The sequence below is a fragment of the Salmo salar genome, chromosome 15, assembly GCF_965601325.2.
Source record: "Salmo salar chromosome 15, fSalSal1, whole genome shotgun sequence".
Taxonomy (NCBI): Eukaryota; Metazoa; Chordata; class Actinopteri; order Salmoniformes; family Salmonidae; genus Salmo; species Salmo salar.
In genome coordinates, this window is record NC_138305.1 from 52,016,413 (window position 1) to 52,031,036 (window position 14,624).

General features: G+C 47.0%; 1 protein-coding gene across 2 annotated transcripts in view; it reads right to left on the minus strand.

The window, feature by feature from the left end:
• Window positions 1-14,624, minus strand: part of cep128 (centrosomal protein 128) — a 46,394-nt gene that overhangs the window by 16,035 nt on the left and 15,735 nt on the right. For both annotated transcript variants that reach the window (XM_014145016.3, XM_014145017.3), the window contains exons 14-17: window positions 13,491-13,805; window positions 11,411-11,737; window positions 9,643-9,807; window positions 4,695-4,871 (exon numbers count right to left, since the gene is read on the minus strand). In XM_014145016.3, coding sequence (XP_014000491.3) covers window positions 4,695-4,871; window positions 9,643-9,807; window positions 11,411-11,737; window positions 13,491-13,805 — 984 coding nt within the window. The remainder of the gene's footprint in view (window positions 1-4,694; window positions 4,872-9,642; window positions 9,808-11,410; window positions 11,738-13,490; window positions 13,806-14,624) is intronic.

The following is a 14,624-nucleotide window of genomic DNA, read 5'->3' on the forward strand; positions in this document are numbered from 1 at the left end:
TCGACCTCTAGTTAGGTCTAGAAGTTTGGAACCCATCAAGATTTGTATGTGTAGAAATCCCACAGCCCTAAACTGCTCCTACCTCCTCAGAACGGTGAGTGGGAGCTATAAATGGCCATTTCCAGCAACATCACACACACAGTGGGGAGAGACAGACAACATTCTCTGACTGTCACATAAAAAAAAAACATCCGCTCCCCTGACATACCCTTCTGCTGTCAACACAGCCTGTGTCTCTGCGTGGGTCAGCAGTGGCAGACAGAGTTGGGCATAACAGACAATGTGTACGTGTGTGTGTGTGCTTGCTTTCCTGCATGTGCGTACGTGCGTCTACAACTGTGTGAAAGTGTGTGATCATGTACAGAGGTAGCAACCTGCCCCTTTCTCTCCCTGTACCCTTTAGCGATCAAAAGCCCAGTGTGTAATGTTGGGAGGCTGATAAAACAGTGTGAAAGAGCAGGATATATTATAGGAGGAGTAAAAAGCTCTGTTTGACAGACAGCACCCAGGTGAAATGAAAGAAAGACGGAACAGGCAGCAGAGCAGTCATGTCGGAGCAGGGTGTGAGATGCATACTGCCTACATAAACAGCTGTTTGTTCAAAACTTATCCAGGAAGAGAGAGAAGAGGGGGAGTAGAGAGTAGGGGGAGGATGACAAGGAAGAGAGGGAGGAGGAAGAAGAAGATAAGGATGAAGAAGATGAGGAGGGTTAGACGGAAGGGAAAATAGGAAGGAGGAGGAGAGGGGTAGCATGAAGGAGGTGTTATAGTTATGCAATAGTTAATGAAAGGCAGCTTAATGCCGCTTGTTTCTCTCTAACCTTTAACTTTAATGATCCCCCTCATTAGCCCAATCCTTGACACAGTTTGACTCCTTTATAACATGACAAATTACAGATGAACATTGTATTAGGCCGACTCGCCTCGGTGCATATTGGAAAATCTATATGCTGGAGCAAAGAGGGCTAACTGGGTTCGTTAAACTCAGCGGAGAGGGAACAGTACAGGGTTTGTGGGAATATTTTGTATTGTCCTAAGAGACTGGGACATTTACAGGCCTTTTGTGTTTTGGACTACAAACAAATAAACACACATGTTACCAACTCACTCTTCACTCTGTGAATGAATACAGATTATTGCAAATCATCTAATGTAGATAGACCTCTGAGTCACTAATCATTATTACTGTATGAGGTATTATTGGTTAGGTTACCCCTGTGCTGTGACTTGTGTATATATGGTGTGTCTTATCCACTGGCTGTCTGGCAAACAGGCTACACTAAGCAGTCTCTTCTGTTGATGTGTGTAGCAGTACTCTCTCTCTCTCCTACACTATTCACATCGGCAGTGTAAATACCTGCCTGTCGACCCAACAAAAACCTTTATCTTTACACCTCTCTAACAACACCGCTACAGGTTTAGGTTAAAGTGTGTGAGGAATAGGTGAGGGTGTGTTAAAATGTGTGTGGAATAGGTGAGGGTGTGTTAAAGTGTGTGTGGAATAGGTGAGGGTGTGTTAGTGTGTGAGGAATAGGTGAGGGTGTGTTAAAGTGTGTGTGGAATAGGTGAGGGTGTGTTAGTGTGTGAGGAATAGGTGAGGGTGTGTTAAAGTGTGTGTGGAATAGGTGAGGGTGTGTTAAAGTGTGTGTGGAATAGGTGAGGGTGTGTTAGTGTGTGAGGGTGTGTGAGGAATAGGTATGGGTGTGTTAAAGTGCGTGAGGGATAGGTGAGGGTGTGTTAAAGTGTGTGAGGAATAGATCAGGGTGTTACATGCAATAGGCATGGTAACATGCAATTAAATGTCAATAGAAAAGCCATGACACAAGCCTACCAGACGAGCTAGATTACTTCTATGCTCGCTTCAAGGCAAATAACACTGAAACATTCATGAGAGTATCAGCTGTTCCGGACGACTGTGTGATCACGCTCTCCACAGCCGATGTGAGTAAGACCTTTAAACAGGTCAACATTCACAAGGCCGCAGGGCCAGACGGATTACCAGGACGTGTACTCAGAGCATGCGCTGACCAACTGGCAAGTGTCTTCACTGACATTTTCAACATCTCCCTGTCTGAGTCTGTAATACCAACATGTTTAAAGCAGACCACCATAGTCCCTGTGCCGAAGAACACCAAGGTCACCTGCGTAAATGACACCTGCTTTGAAAGGCTGGTCATGGCTCACATCAACACCATTATCCCAGAAACGCTAGACCCACTCCAATTTGCATACCGCCCAAACACATCCAGAGATGCAATCTCTATTGCACTCCACACTGCCCTTTCCCACCTGGACAAAAGGAACAACTATGTGAGAATGCTATTCATTGACTACAGCTCAGCGTTCAACACCATAGTGCCTTCAAAGATCATCACTAAGCTAAGGACTCTGGGACTAAACACCTCCCTCTGCAACTGGATCCTGGACTTCCTGACAAGCCAACTCCAGGTGGTAAGGGTAGGTAACAACACATCCGCCACGCTGATCCTCAACACGGGGGCCCCTCAGGGGTGCGTGCTCAGCCCCCTCCACACCCCCATTCTCATTGACGGGGCTGTGGTGGAGCAGGTTGAGAGCTTCAAGTTCCTTGGCGTCCACATCACCAACAAACTAACATTTATTTATTTATTTTAACCTTTATTTAACTAGGCAAGTCAGTGAAGAACAAATTCTTATTTACCATGACGGCCTACCGGGGAACAGTGTGTTAACTGCCTTGTTCAGGGGCAGAACGACAGATTTTTTTACCTTGTCAGCTCAAGGATTCAATCCAGCAACCTTTTGGTTACTGGCCCAACGCTCTAACCACTAGGCTACCTGCCGTCCCAGGTCCAATCACACCAAGACAGTCGTGAAGAGGGCACGACAAAACCTATTCCCCTTCTGGAGACTGAAAAGATTTGGCATGGGTCCTCAGATCCTCAAAAGGTTCTACAGCTGCACCATCGAGAGCATCCTGACTGGTTGCATCACTGCCTGGTATGGAAACTGCTCGGCCTCCGACCGCAAGTACTACAGAGGGTAGTGCGTACGTCCCAGTACATCACTGGGGCCAAGCTTCCTGCCATCCTGGATCTTTATACCAGGCAGTGTCAGAGGAAGGCCCAAAAATTGTCGAAGACTCCAGCCACCCTAGTCATAGACTGTTCTCTCTGCTACCGCACGGCAAGCAGTACCAGAGCGCCAAGTCTAGGTCCAAGAGGCTTCTAAACAGCTTCTATCCCCAAGCCATAAGACTCCTGAACACCTAATCAAATGGCTACCCAGACTATTTGCATTGCGCCCCCCCCCCTCTTTTACACTGCTGCTACTCTCTGTTATTATCTATGCATAGTCACTATAATAACTCTACCTACATGTACATATTACCTCGACACCGGTGCCCCGCACATTGACTCTGTACCGGTACCCACTGTATATAGCCTCGCTATTGTTATTTTACTGCTGCTCTTTATTTATTTGTTACTTTTATTTCTTATTTTTTGGAAGTATTGTTCTTAAAACTGCATTGTTGGTTAAGGGCTTGTAAGTAAGCATTTCACTGTAAGGTCTACACCTGTTGTATTCGGCACAAGTGACAAAATGTGATTTGATTTGACAACGGAGGAAAATGGAGCGTTTGCTGCCGTTCCAGCTGTAGACTTTGTAGTGTTAGTTGGAAGGATTAAATGGTATGAGTTTCCTTATCAAAATAACGTGCAGGCATCACGAGCATATGTCAATAAAGTGAATGTGCCGCTTTTGTGATGGGTGTGTTGAAGTGTGTGTGAGGAATAGGTATGGGTGTGTGTGAGGAATAGGTAAGGGTGTGTTAAAGTGTGTGTGAGGAATAGGTATAGGTGTGTGAGGAATAGGTATGGGTGTGTTAAAGTGTGTGTGAGGAATAGGTATGGGTGTGTGTGAGGAATAGGTAAGGGTGTGTTAAAGTGTGTGTGAGGAATAGGTAAGGGTGTGTTAAAGTGTGTGTGAGGAATAGGTATGGGTGTGTTAAAGTGTGTGTGAGGAATAGGTAAGGGTGTGTGAGGAATAGGTATGTGTGTGAGGAATATGTATGGGTGTGTTAAAGTGTGTGAGGAATAGGTATATGTGTGTGTGAGGAATAGGTAAGGGTGTGTTAAAGTGTGTGTGAGGAATAGGTATGGGTGTGTGAGGAATAGGTATGTGTGTGAGGAATATGTATGGGTGTGTTAAAGTGTGTGTGGAATAGGTAAGGGTGTGTTAAAGTGTGTGGGGAATAGGTAAGGGTGTGTTAAAGTGTGTGGGGAATAGGTAAGGGTGTGTTAAAGTGTGTGGGGAAGAGGTAGGGGTGTGTTAAAGTGTGTGGGGAATAGGTAAGGGTGTGTTAAAGTGTGTGTGAGGAATAGGTAAAGGTGTGTTAAAGCGTGTGTGGAATAGGTAAGGCTGTGTTAAAGTGTGTGGGGAATAGGTAAGGGTGTGTGTGAGGAATAGGCAAGGGTGTGTTAAAGTGTGTGTGGAATAGGTAAGGGTGTGTGTGAGGAATAGGCAAGGGTGTGTAGGAGTGCATGTATTGAATAAAGAATAATCTGAATGTGTGTGTTCGGAATAACAAAGGATGAGTAGACAATAGTACGTGTGTATGGAACACGTTAGGGTGTGTAGGGGTGTGAGTACGGAATAGGTACAGGTGTGTATGAGTGTGTGCCTATCGGGAATAGTTGATGGTGTGTGTTTACTTTGAGTTTGTCCTGGGAGTCCTTGAACAGTGCTCTGCAGGCAGCGTCGATCTCCTCTGCTACAGAACTGAGGATGGACTCCTGTTCAGTGTCCAGACGAGACAGTCTGTCTTCTAGTGTCGCTACAGCCTCCTCTGACCCACGCCTCCGCTCCTCTCCCTGAACCATGCACTTCACCTGGAGGAAGGAAGAAGGAGAGAGAGAGAGAGAGAGGTGATTCAAGTGTACAACTCTGGTTATTACGACTTGTTCTTGCTTCCATTTCTAACATCACAACAGAAGAGACCCTAGAAGAAAAAAAAATGTCGGACGGATGGACAGGCTGGGCAGAGACAACCTTGAACATCGGACCTCTCTCTCCACGTTATAGTGTCAGCTCCACCTCCCCATACAGAGTCAATACTCTCTGGGTCTCTACGGAGATACATTAATCAATACATAATTACATTTTACATTTACATTTAAGTCATTTAGCAGACGCTCTTATCCAGAGCGACTTACAAAATGGTGCATTCACCTTATGATATCCAGTGGAACAACCACTTTACAATAGTGCATCTAAATATTTTAGGGGGGGGGGGGGGGGGGGGGGTTAGAAGGATTACTTTATCCTATCCTAGGTATTCCTTAAAGAGGTGGGGTTTCAGGTGTCTCCGGAAGGTGGTGATTGACTCCGCTGTCCTGGTGTCGTGAGGGAGCTTGTTCCACCATTGGGGTGCCAGAGCAGCGAACAGTTTTGACTGGGCTGAGCGGGAACTGTGCTTCCTCAGAGGTAGGGGGGCCAGCAGGCCAGTGGTGGATGAACGCAGTGCCCTTGTTTGGGTGTAGGGCCTGATCAGAGCCTGAAGGTATGGAGGTGCCGTTCCCTTCACAGCTCCGTAGGCAATCACCATGGTCTTGTAGCGGATGCGAGCTTCAACTGGAAGCCAGTGGAGAGAGCGGAGGAGCGGGGTGACGTGAGAGAACTTGGGAAGGTTGAACACCAGACGGGCTGCGGCGTTCTGGATGAGTTGTAGGGGTTTAATGGCACAGGCAGGGAGCCCAGCCAACAGCGAGTTGCAGTAATCCAGACGGGAGATGACAAGTGCCTGGATTAGGACCTGCGCCGCTTCCTGTGTGAGGCAGGGTCGTACTCTGCGAATGTTGTAGAGCATGAACCTACAGGATCGGGTCACCGCCTTGATGTTAGTGGAGAACGACAGGGTGTTGTCCAGGATCACGCCAAGGTTCTTAGCACTCTGGGAGGAGGACACAAGGGAGTTGTCAACCGTGATGGCGAGATCATGGAACGGGCAGTCCTTCCCCGGGAGGAAGAGCAGCTCCGTCTTGCCGAGGTTCAGCTTGAGCTGGTGATCCGTCATCCACACTGATATGTCTGACAGACATGCAGAGATGCGATTCGCCGCCTGGTTATCAGAAGGGGGAAAGGAGAAGATTAATTGTGTGTCGTCTGCATAGCAATGATAGGAGAGACCATGTGAGGATATGACAGAGCCAAGTGACTTGGTGTATAGCGAGAATAGGAGAGGGCCTAGAACAGAGCCCTGGGGGACACCAGTGGTGAGAGCGCATGGTGCGGAGACAGATTCTCGCCACGCCACCTGGTAGGAGCGACCTGTCAGGTAGGACGCAATCCAAGCGTGGGCCGCGCCGGAGATGCCCAACTCGGAGAGGGTGGAGAGGAGGATCTGATGGTTCACAGTATCAAAGGCAGCAGATAGGTCTAGAAGTATGAGAGCAGAGGAGAGAGAGTTAGCTTTAGCAGTGCAGAGAGCCTCCGTGACACAGAGAAGAGCAGTCTCAGTTGAATGCCCAGTCTTGAAACCTGACTGATTAGGATCAAGAAGGTCATTCTGAGAGAGATAGCAGGAGAGCTGGCCAAGGACGGCACGTTCAAGAGTTTTGGAGAGAAAAGAAAGAAGGGATACTGGTCTGTAGTTGTTGACATCGGAGGGATCGAGTGTAGGTTTTTTCAGAAGGGGTGCAACTCTCGCTCTCTTGAAGACAGAAGGGACGTAGCCAGCGGTCAAGGATGAGTTGATGAGCGAGGTGAGGAAGGGGAGAAGGTCTCCGGAAATGGTCTGGAGAAGAGAGGAGGGGATAGGGTCAAGTGGGCAGGTTGTTGGGCGGCCGGCCGTCACAAGACGCGAGATTTCATCTGGAGAGAGAGGGGAGAAAGAGGTCAAAGCACAGGGTAGGGCAGTGTGAGCAGGACCAGCGGTGTCGTTTGACTTAGCAAACGAGGATCGGATATCGTCAACCTTCTTTTCAAAATGGTTGACGAAGTCATCCGCAGAGAGGGAGGAGGGGGGGGGAGGGGGAGGAGGATTCAGGAGGGAGGAGAAGGTAGCAAAGAGCTTCCTAGGGTTAGAGGCAGATGCTTGGAATTTAGAGTGGTAGAAAGTGGCTTTAGCAGCAGAGACAGAAGAGGAGAATGTAGAGAGGAGTGAGTGAAAGGATGCCAGGTCCGCAGGGAGGCGAGTTTTCCTCCATTTCCGCTCGGCTGCCCGGAGCCCTGTTCTGTGAGCTCGTAGTGAGTCGTCGAGCCACGGAGCAGGAGGGGAGGACCGAGCCGGCCTGGAGGATAGGGGACAGAGAAAATCAAAGGATGCAGAAAGGGAGGAGAGGAGGGTTGAGGAGGCAGAATCAGGAGATAGGTTGGAGAAGGTTTGAGCAGAGGGAAGAGATGATAGGATGGAAGAGGAGAGAGTAGCGGGAGAGAGAGAGCGAAGGTTGGGACGGCGCAATACCATCCGAGTAGGGGCAGAGTGAGAAGTGTTGGATGAGAGCAAGAGGGAAAAGGATACAAGGTAGTGGTCGGAGATTTGGAGGGGAGTTGCAATGAGATTAGTGGAAGAACAGCATCTAGTAAAGATGAGGTCAAGCGTATTGCCTGCCTTGTGAGTAGGGGGGGAAGGTGAGAGGGTGAGGTCAAAAGAGGAGAGGAGTGGAAAGAAGGAGGCAGAGAGGAATGAGTCAAAGGTAGACGTGGGGAGGTTAAAGTCACCCAGAACTGTGAGAGGTGAGCCATCCTCAGGAAAGGAACTTATCAAGGAGTCAAGCTCATTGATGAACTCTCCAAGGGAACCTGGAGGGCGATAAATGATAAGGATGTTAAGCTTGAAAGGGCTGGTAACTGTGACAGCATGGAATTCAAATGAGGAGATAGACAGATGGGTCAGGGGAGAAAGAGAGAATGTCCACTTGGGAGAGATGAGGATTCCAGTGCCACCACCCCGCTGGCTCGATGCTCTAGGGGTATGCGAGAACACGTGGGCAGACGAAGAGAGAGCAGTAGGAGTAGCAGTGTTATCTGTGGTAATCCATGTTTCCGTCAGCGCCAGGAAGTCTAGGGACTGGAGGGTAGCATAGAGATGAACTCTGAGATGAACTCAGCCTTGTTGGCTGCAGACCGGCAGTTCCAGAGGCTGCCGGAGACCTGGAACTCCACGTGGGTCGTGCGCGCTGGGACCACCAGGTTGGAGTGGCAGCGGCCACGCGGTGTGAAGCGTTTGTATGGCCTGTGCAGAGAGGAGAGAACAGGGATAGACAGACACATAGTTGACAAGCTACAGAAGTGTTGTTTCTTGTATTATTGTCTCCTGTGTCTTTAGACAACTGTTTCACTTTGATATCCTTTTTCTTCTGTCCTGATTTTCTCTTTCTTTTCTTCTGTTAACTAGATATTCTTTGTTGTTCTTCGTTAGCTAGCTAGCTTCTTCCAAAAGAGTCCCTAGCAACTGCTTAGCAACTGGTAAACAATTCAGCTAGCTAAGATAACTACAATTTTATGAAAAATAGTTATTTTTCAAAAGCCTATCTTCTTTGTTTGTTGCTTGTTTTTTCTCCTATTCAGTCTTGCAGTTTTCTTTAGCTTTTTTCCGATGTACTTCACTCTAAAATCCATGTAAATTTCAATATTTGTAGGAGCTCATTTTTCAGCTGCTGCTGCTCAAATTGGAGTTCCGGAACAAATAATAATAATAATCAATATGTCAATGTAAACTAACCGGCCAGGGGGCCAGGGGAGAGGGAGGCTGTGTGTGGACGTGTGGATCATTTATTTACATTTTTTTCACCTTTATTTAACCAGGAAGGCTAGTTGAGAACAAGTTCTCATTTACAACTGCAACCTGGCCAAGATAAAGCAAAGCAGTGCGACACAAACAACACAGAGTTACACATGGAATAAACAAACGTACAGTCAATAACACAATAAGAAATTATATATACAGTGTGTGCAAATGTAGTAAGATTAGGGAGGTAAGGCAATAAATAGGCCATAGTTGCAAAATAATTACCATTTAGCAATTAAACATTGGAGTGATAGATGTGCAGAAGATGAATGTGCAAGTACAGATACTGGGGTGCAAAGGAGGAAATAAATAACAATATAAGGTAGTTGGATGAGGATATTTACAGATGGGCTGTGTACAGGTGCAATGATCGGTAAGCTGCTCTGACAGCTGATGCTTAAAGTTGGTGAGGGAGATATGAGTCTCCAGCTTCAGTTATTTTTGCAATTCGTTCCAGTCATTGGCAGCAGAGAACTGGAAGGAAAGGCGGCCAAAGGAGGAGTTGGCTTTGGGGATGACCAGTGAAATATACCTGCTGGAGCGCGTGCTACGGGTGGGTGCTGCTATTGTGACTAGTGAGCTGAGATAAGGCTGGGCTTTACCTAGCAAAGACTTATAGATGACCTGGAGCCAGTGGGTTTGGCGACAAATATGGGGCATTGGTGACAAAACGGACGGCACTGTGATAGACTACATCCAATTTGCTGAGTAGAGTGTTGGAGGCTGTTTTGTAAGTGACATCGCCGAAGTCAAGGATCGGTAGGATAGTCAGTTTTACGAGGGTATGTTTGGCAGCATGAGTGAAGGATGCTTTGTTGCGAAATAGGAAGGCGATTCTAGATGTAATTTTGGATTGGAGATTTTAGGCTCACCTTGTCATCCAGTTCCTGCTTAAGTAGCTGGTATTTCCTGCGGAGGTGTGAGCGCTGCTCCTCTCCTTCGCTCAGGTCCTCTGTCATCCGGTCACACTCAGTCTTCATCCTGTCCAGCTTCACACGCAGAACCCTCACCAGCTCCTTGTCCGACGCGGCATCCGCCTGCAGGGAGGATGCGCAAAACGAGTTACAAAAAATGTATTCATAAATAAAATGGGTTAAAATTGGAAACCCTAGCCAACCTTTTAAAAAACACAGGAGAAGGTCTGAAGGGAGCAACCTTGGAGGTTTTCTTCCAGTGTTTTTAAGAAGCGAGGAAGGAAGATGGAGGATTGTGAACATGAGCTCAGAGAAGGAAGGAAGGAAGGAAGGAAGGAAGGAAGGAAGGAAAAGACTGCCACCGCATGGCAAGTGGTACCGAGGGAACCAAGTCTGGAACCAACAGGACCCTGAACAGCTTCTACTCAGGTTTGTGTGTGGATTTCAGGAGGGTCCAAGCCCCTATTTGCCTAGCTGCCTTGATGAGCTAGTCACACTAAAGGGAAGGAGGAAGCAGAGTGTAAATATTCAGGCCTTCCTATCCACCTCTAGCCTGTAGGAACCTACTGTCCTAGATTCACCCTGGCTCAAAGCACTGGGCGTGTGAGTTCTGGGACTGCATGGATAGGCAAAGAGGAGGAAATTGAAATCACATTAAAGAAAAACGGAGCTGAACATTTTCCTGAGAAATTCCCACTTCCACTTCATCGGGACCGATGCCAGATAATAATGGGTTACCTTGACGTTGTTCCACCAAGGTTAATTACAAGGGAGTAATATTTATTTTACCTTTATTTAACTAGGCAAGTCAGTTAAAAACAAATTCTTATTTTCAATGACGGCCTAGGAACAGTGGGTTAACTGCTTTGTTCAGTGGCAGAACGACAGATTTTAGCCCCTGTAATTAATTAATATGAATTAATTAATATTAATTACAAGGGGATAAAATATCCACAGCTATTATAAAGCTAATAACAAGCAGTGGAGAATATACGATACACGAACTGTGAGGACTACTCTACAAGCCTTCTCACACTTCATTGTTTTTAGCCCCGGGTTAGACCGGATACAAGGATTCACACTTGTATTCCAAAGCCCTGGGCTAACAGACATTGGCCTAGCATTTGATTTCTAACAGTGATGGTTTGAATAAACCTTGCTCCCTTTTGAAATTTGATCTCGCCCCGTACAGAGAATGCTGTGCATGATCCAGGCGGAATCATGCGACAATATTATTATCATCATGGTAACATGCAATTAAATGTCAATAGAAAAGCTATGACAACGGAGGAAAATGGAGCGTTTGCTGCCGTTCCAGCAGTTTGTAGCGTCAGTTGGAAGGATTAAAACGATATGAGTTTACTTATCAAAATAACGTGCAGGCATCACGAGCACATGTCAATTAAGTGAATGTGCTGCTTTTGTGATTGAACAGTAAAAGCATTCTAGGCGTTGTTCTTGACCCCGTTTCACACTGGCTATTTTGGCAACGTGTTTCTGGGGCTAACCCTGGAAAGTCGGTGCCAACTCTGCTCCGGAGCAGGGCCAGCTAGCCCTGGGCTAAGGTTGGTGCTAGCCCACTTTACAATTTGCAAGTGTGAACACTCACTTAGCCCCGGGTTAAAATCACCGAGCCCCGGGCTAAAATCACCTAGCCCCGGGCTAAGATCACCTAGCCCCGGACTAAGGTGCAGTTTGAACGCGCCTTACACGAACCAGTACCTACCTTGATCTCCTTGAGGTGATGCTCCATCTCATTCCTCTCCTTCATACAGAGTCGTAGTGTCTCCTGTATGTCTCTATCCTGCTTGGCCCTGCCATTCTGCACAGTGGCTCTGAGACTGGCCAGCTCCCTCTGGTGTACCTCCCTCTCCAGCTCCAGCTGCTGCCCCAGGGAAGCCCTCTGCTCCTGGGCTGCGGCCAGCCGCGCTGCCCCCTCCGCCCCACTCCTCTGGAGCTCCGTCCTGAACGCCGCCTCATCAGCTAGACGGGTGGTGAGCTGGGCACGGGCGGTGGTTAACTCCTTCATGGCTGCCTGGAGGCTATGTAACTCCTTAGAAAGTCACTTTATGCTTAGTTCATTTATAATTTTAAAGCCCAAAGTTTTAATGTTTAGGCCCTGGGCAAAAGCAGTTCAATACAGTTGAAGTCGGAAGTTTACATACACTTAGGTTGGAGTCATTAATACTCGTTTTTCAACCACTCCACAAATGTCTTGTTAACAAACTATAGTTTTGGCAAGTCGGTTAGGACATCTACTTTGTGCATGACACAAGTAATTTTTCCAACAATTGTTTACAGACAGATTATTTCACTTATAATTCACTGTATCACAATTCCAGTGGGTCAGAAGTTTACATACACTTGACTGTGCCTTCAAAACAGCTTGGAAAATTCCAGAAAATGATGTCATGGCTTTAGAGGCTTCTGATAGGCTAATTGACATAATTTGAGTCAATTGGAGGTGTACTTCAAGGCCTACCTTCCTCAGTGCCTCTTTGCTTGACATCATGGGAAAATCAAAAGAAATCAGACATCAGAAAATACAATTGTAGACCTCCACAAGTCTAGTTCATCCTTGAGAGCAATTTCCAAACGCCTGAAGGTACCACGTTCATCTGTACAAACAATAGTACACAAGTATAAACACCATGGGACTACGCAGCCGTCATACCGCTCAGGAAGGAGACGCGTTCTGTCTCCTAGAGATGAACGTACTTTGGTGCGAAAAGTGCAAATCAATCCCAGAACAACAGCAAAGGACCTTGTGAAGATGCTGGAGGAAACGGGTACAAAAGTATCTTTATCCACAGTAAAACGAGTCCTATATCGACAAAACCTGAAAAGCCATTCAGCAAGGAAGAAGCCACTGCTCCAAAACTGCCATAAAAAAGCCAGACTACGGTTAGCAACTACACATGGGTACAAAGATCATACTTTTTGGAGAAATGTCCTATGGTCTGATGAAACAAAAATATAACTGTTTGGCCATAATGACCATCATTATATTTGGAGGAAAAAGGGGGACGCTTGCAAGCCGAAGAACACCATCCCAACCGTGAAGCACAGGGGTGGCAGCATCATGTTGTCACTCCTGCTTTGCTGCAAGAGGGACTGGTGCACTTCACAAAATAGATGGCATCATGAGGGAGGACAATTGTGGATATATTGAAGCAACATCTCAAGACATCAGTCAGGAAATTAAAGCTTGGTCGCAAATGGGTCTTCCAAATGGACAATGACCCAAAGCATACTTCCAAAGTTGTGAAAAAATGGCTTAAGGAAAACAAAGTCAAGGTATTGGAGTGGCCATCACAAAGCCCTGACCTCAATCCCATAGAAAATGTGTGGGCGGAACTGAAAAAGCATGTGCGAGCAAGGAGGCCTACAAACCTGACTCAGTTACACCAGCTCTGTCAGGAGAAATGGGTCAAAATTCACCCAACTTATTGTGGGAAGCTTGTGGAAGGCTACCCGAAACGTTTGACCCAAGTTAAACAATTTAAAGGCAATGCTACCAAATACTAATTGAGTGTACGTAAACTACTGACCCACTTGGAATGTGATGAAAGAAATAGAAGCTGAAATAAATAATTCTCTCTATTATTATTCTGACATTTCACATTCTTAAAATAAAGTGGTGATCCTAACTGACCTAAAACAGGGAATATTTACTGGGATTAAATGTCAGGAATTGTGAAAAACTGAGTTTAAATGTATTTGGTTAAGGTGTATGTAAACTTCCGACTTCAACTGTATATTAGGGAATAGGATGCCCTTTCAGACTCTGCTATGAAATAGCCTACCTCCTGGTCTCTCTGGCTGCGTCGGGCCATGGACTCAGCCCTCTCCTCCAGACTCTGGTTCTCCTCTCTCAGCCTAACCTGCAGGACAGACTGCCGCTGGGCCTCCTCCTCCAGGGCTATGGAGGCCTCCCTCACTTCCTGCTCTAGGCCCAGGTGACGTGCCCGCGTCTCCGACAGCTCCACGTCTTTACGGAGCACCTCTTCCTCGCTCTGAGCCAGACGCCCCAGCACCTCCGCTAGCTCCCTGCGCACCCCTTCAGTTTGCTGGGAGAAGGCTTTCAGCTGGGCCTGGGACAGCTCTCTCTCCTTACACGCCTGGGGGGAGAGGAGAGGGATGAGAGGGGTGAAAAAGGAGGAGAGGGGAAAAGAAGAGAGGGATGAGAGTAAGACAAACGAAGGGGGAGAAGTGAAGAGGACAATGCATTTAAAGTGCAAACACCAGCTTCAACGTAGATAGTGAAAAGCTGTCGCTCAGCTCAGATTTGTATTAAGGCTATAGGCCTAGCCCTGGTCTGTTTAAGAAAGATTGGTTCGCCTTTTTGTCTCTGATCCAACTCTTACAAATCACCCCACTGTCTAATCTGCTGTCTGAGAGACTGTCTGCAAGGCTTTCTCCCAGCTCAGAGCTCCACTCCTAATCAGTTAATTGAGCACTTCATTCTCTGCCTCCTAATTTATTAAGATGAGAAATGATTCAGGGTATTCATTCTTGTCACGTAGCGAGCGAGCCAGGTGTGAGTCAGTCAGCAAGTCAGCTGCTGCTGGGGAGAGAGTTTTGAGGTGACTCATAGCGCAGAAAGAAACAGAGCGGTGACATTCCCACTAATAATGCCTGGCTGACTGACTACAGCTAATCACTTAGCTAAGGCCAGCCAGCCATACCAGCAGCCTCAGTAGATCTAGCAGTTCACGCTTCCAATCCCCTGTAAATGAGCCTTGTCTTCTTCAGCCTCATAAGGCCAGTATGAGTCCGAAAAACACTTTGACAGCTGCTCTTTGGCTATTAGAAAGCTTTACCAAGAGTAACAGAGGAGTGCACTTGATCACTCTTCTAATCAGCAACAGTGTCATCCACAAAACCAACCTCGATGCATCTCTTTCAATGCACCGTCACCTCCCAGTCTCAATACAGAC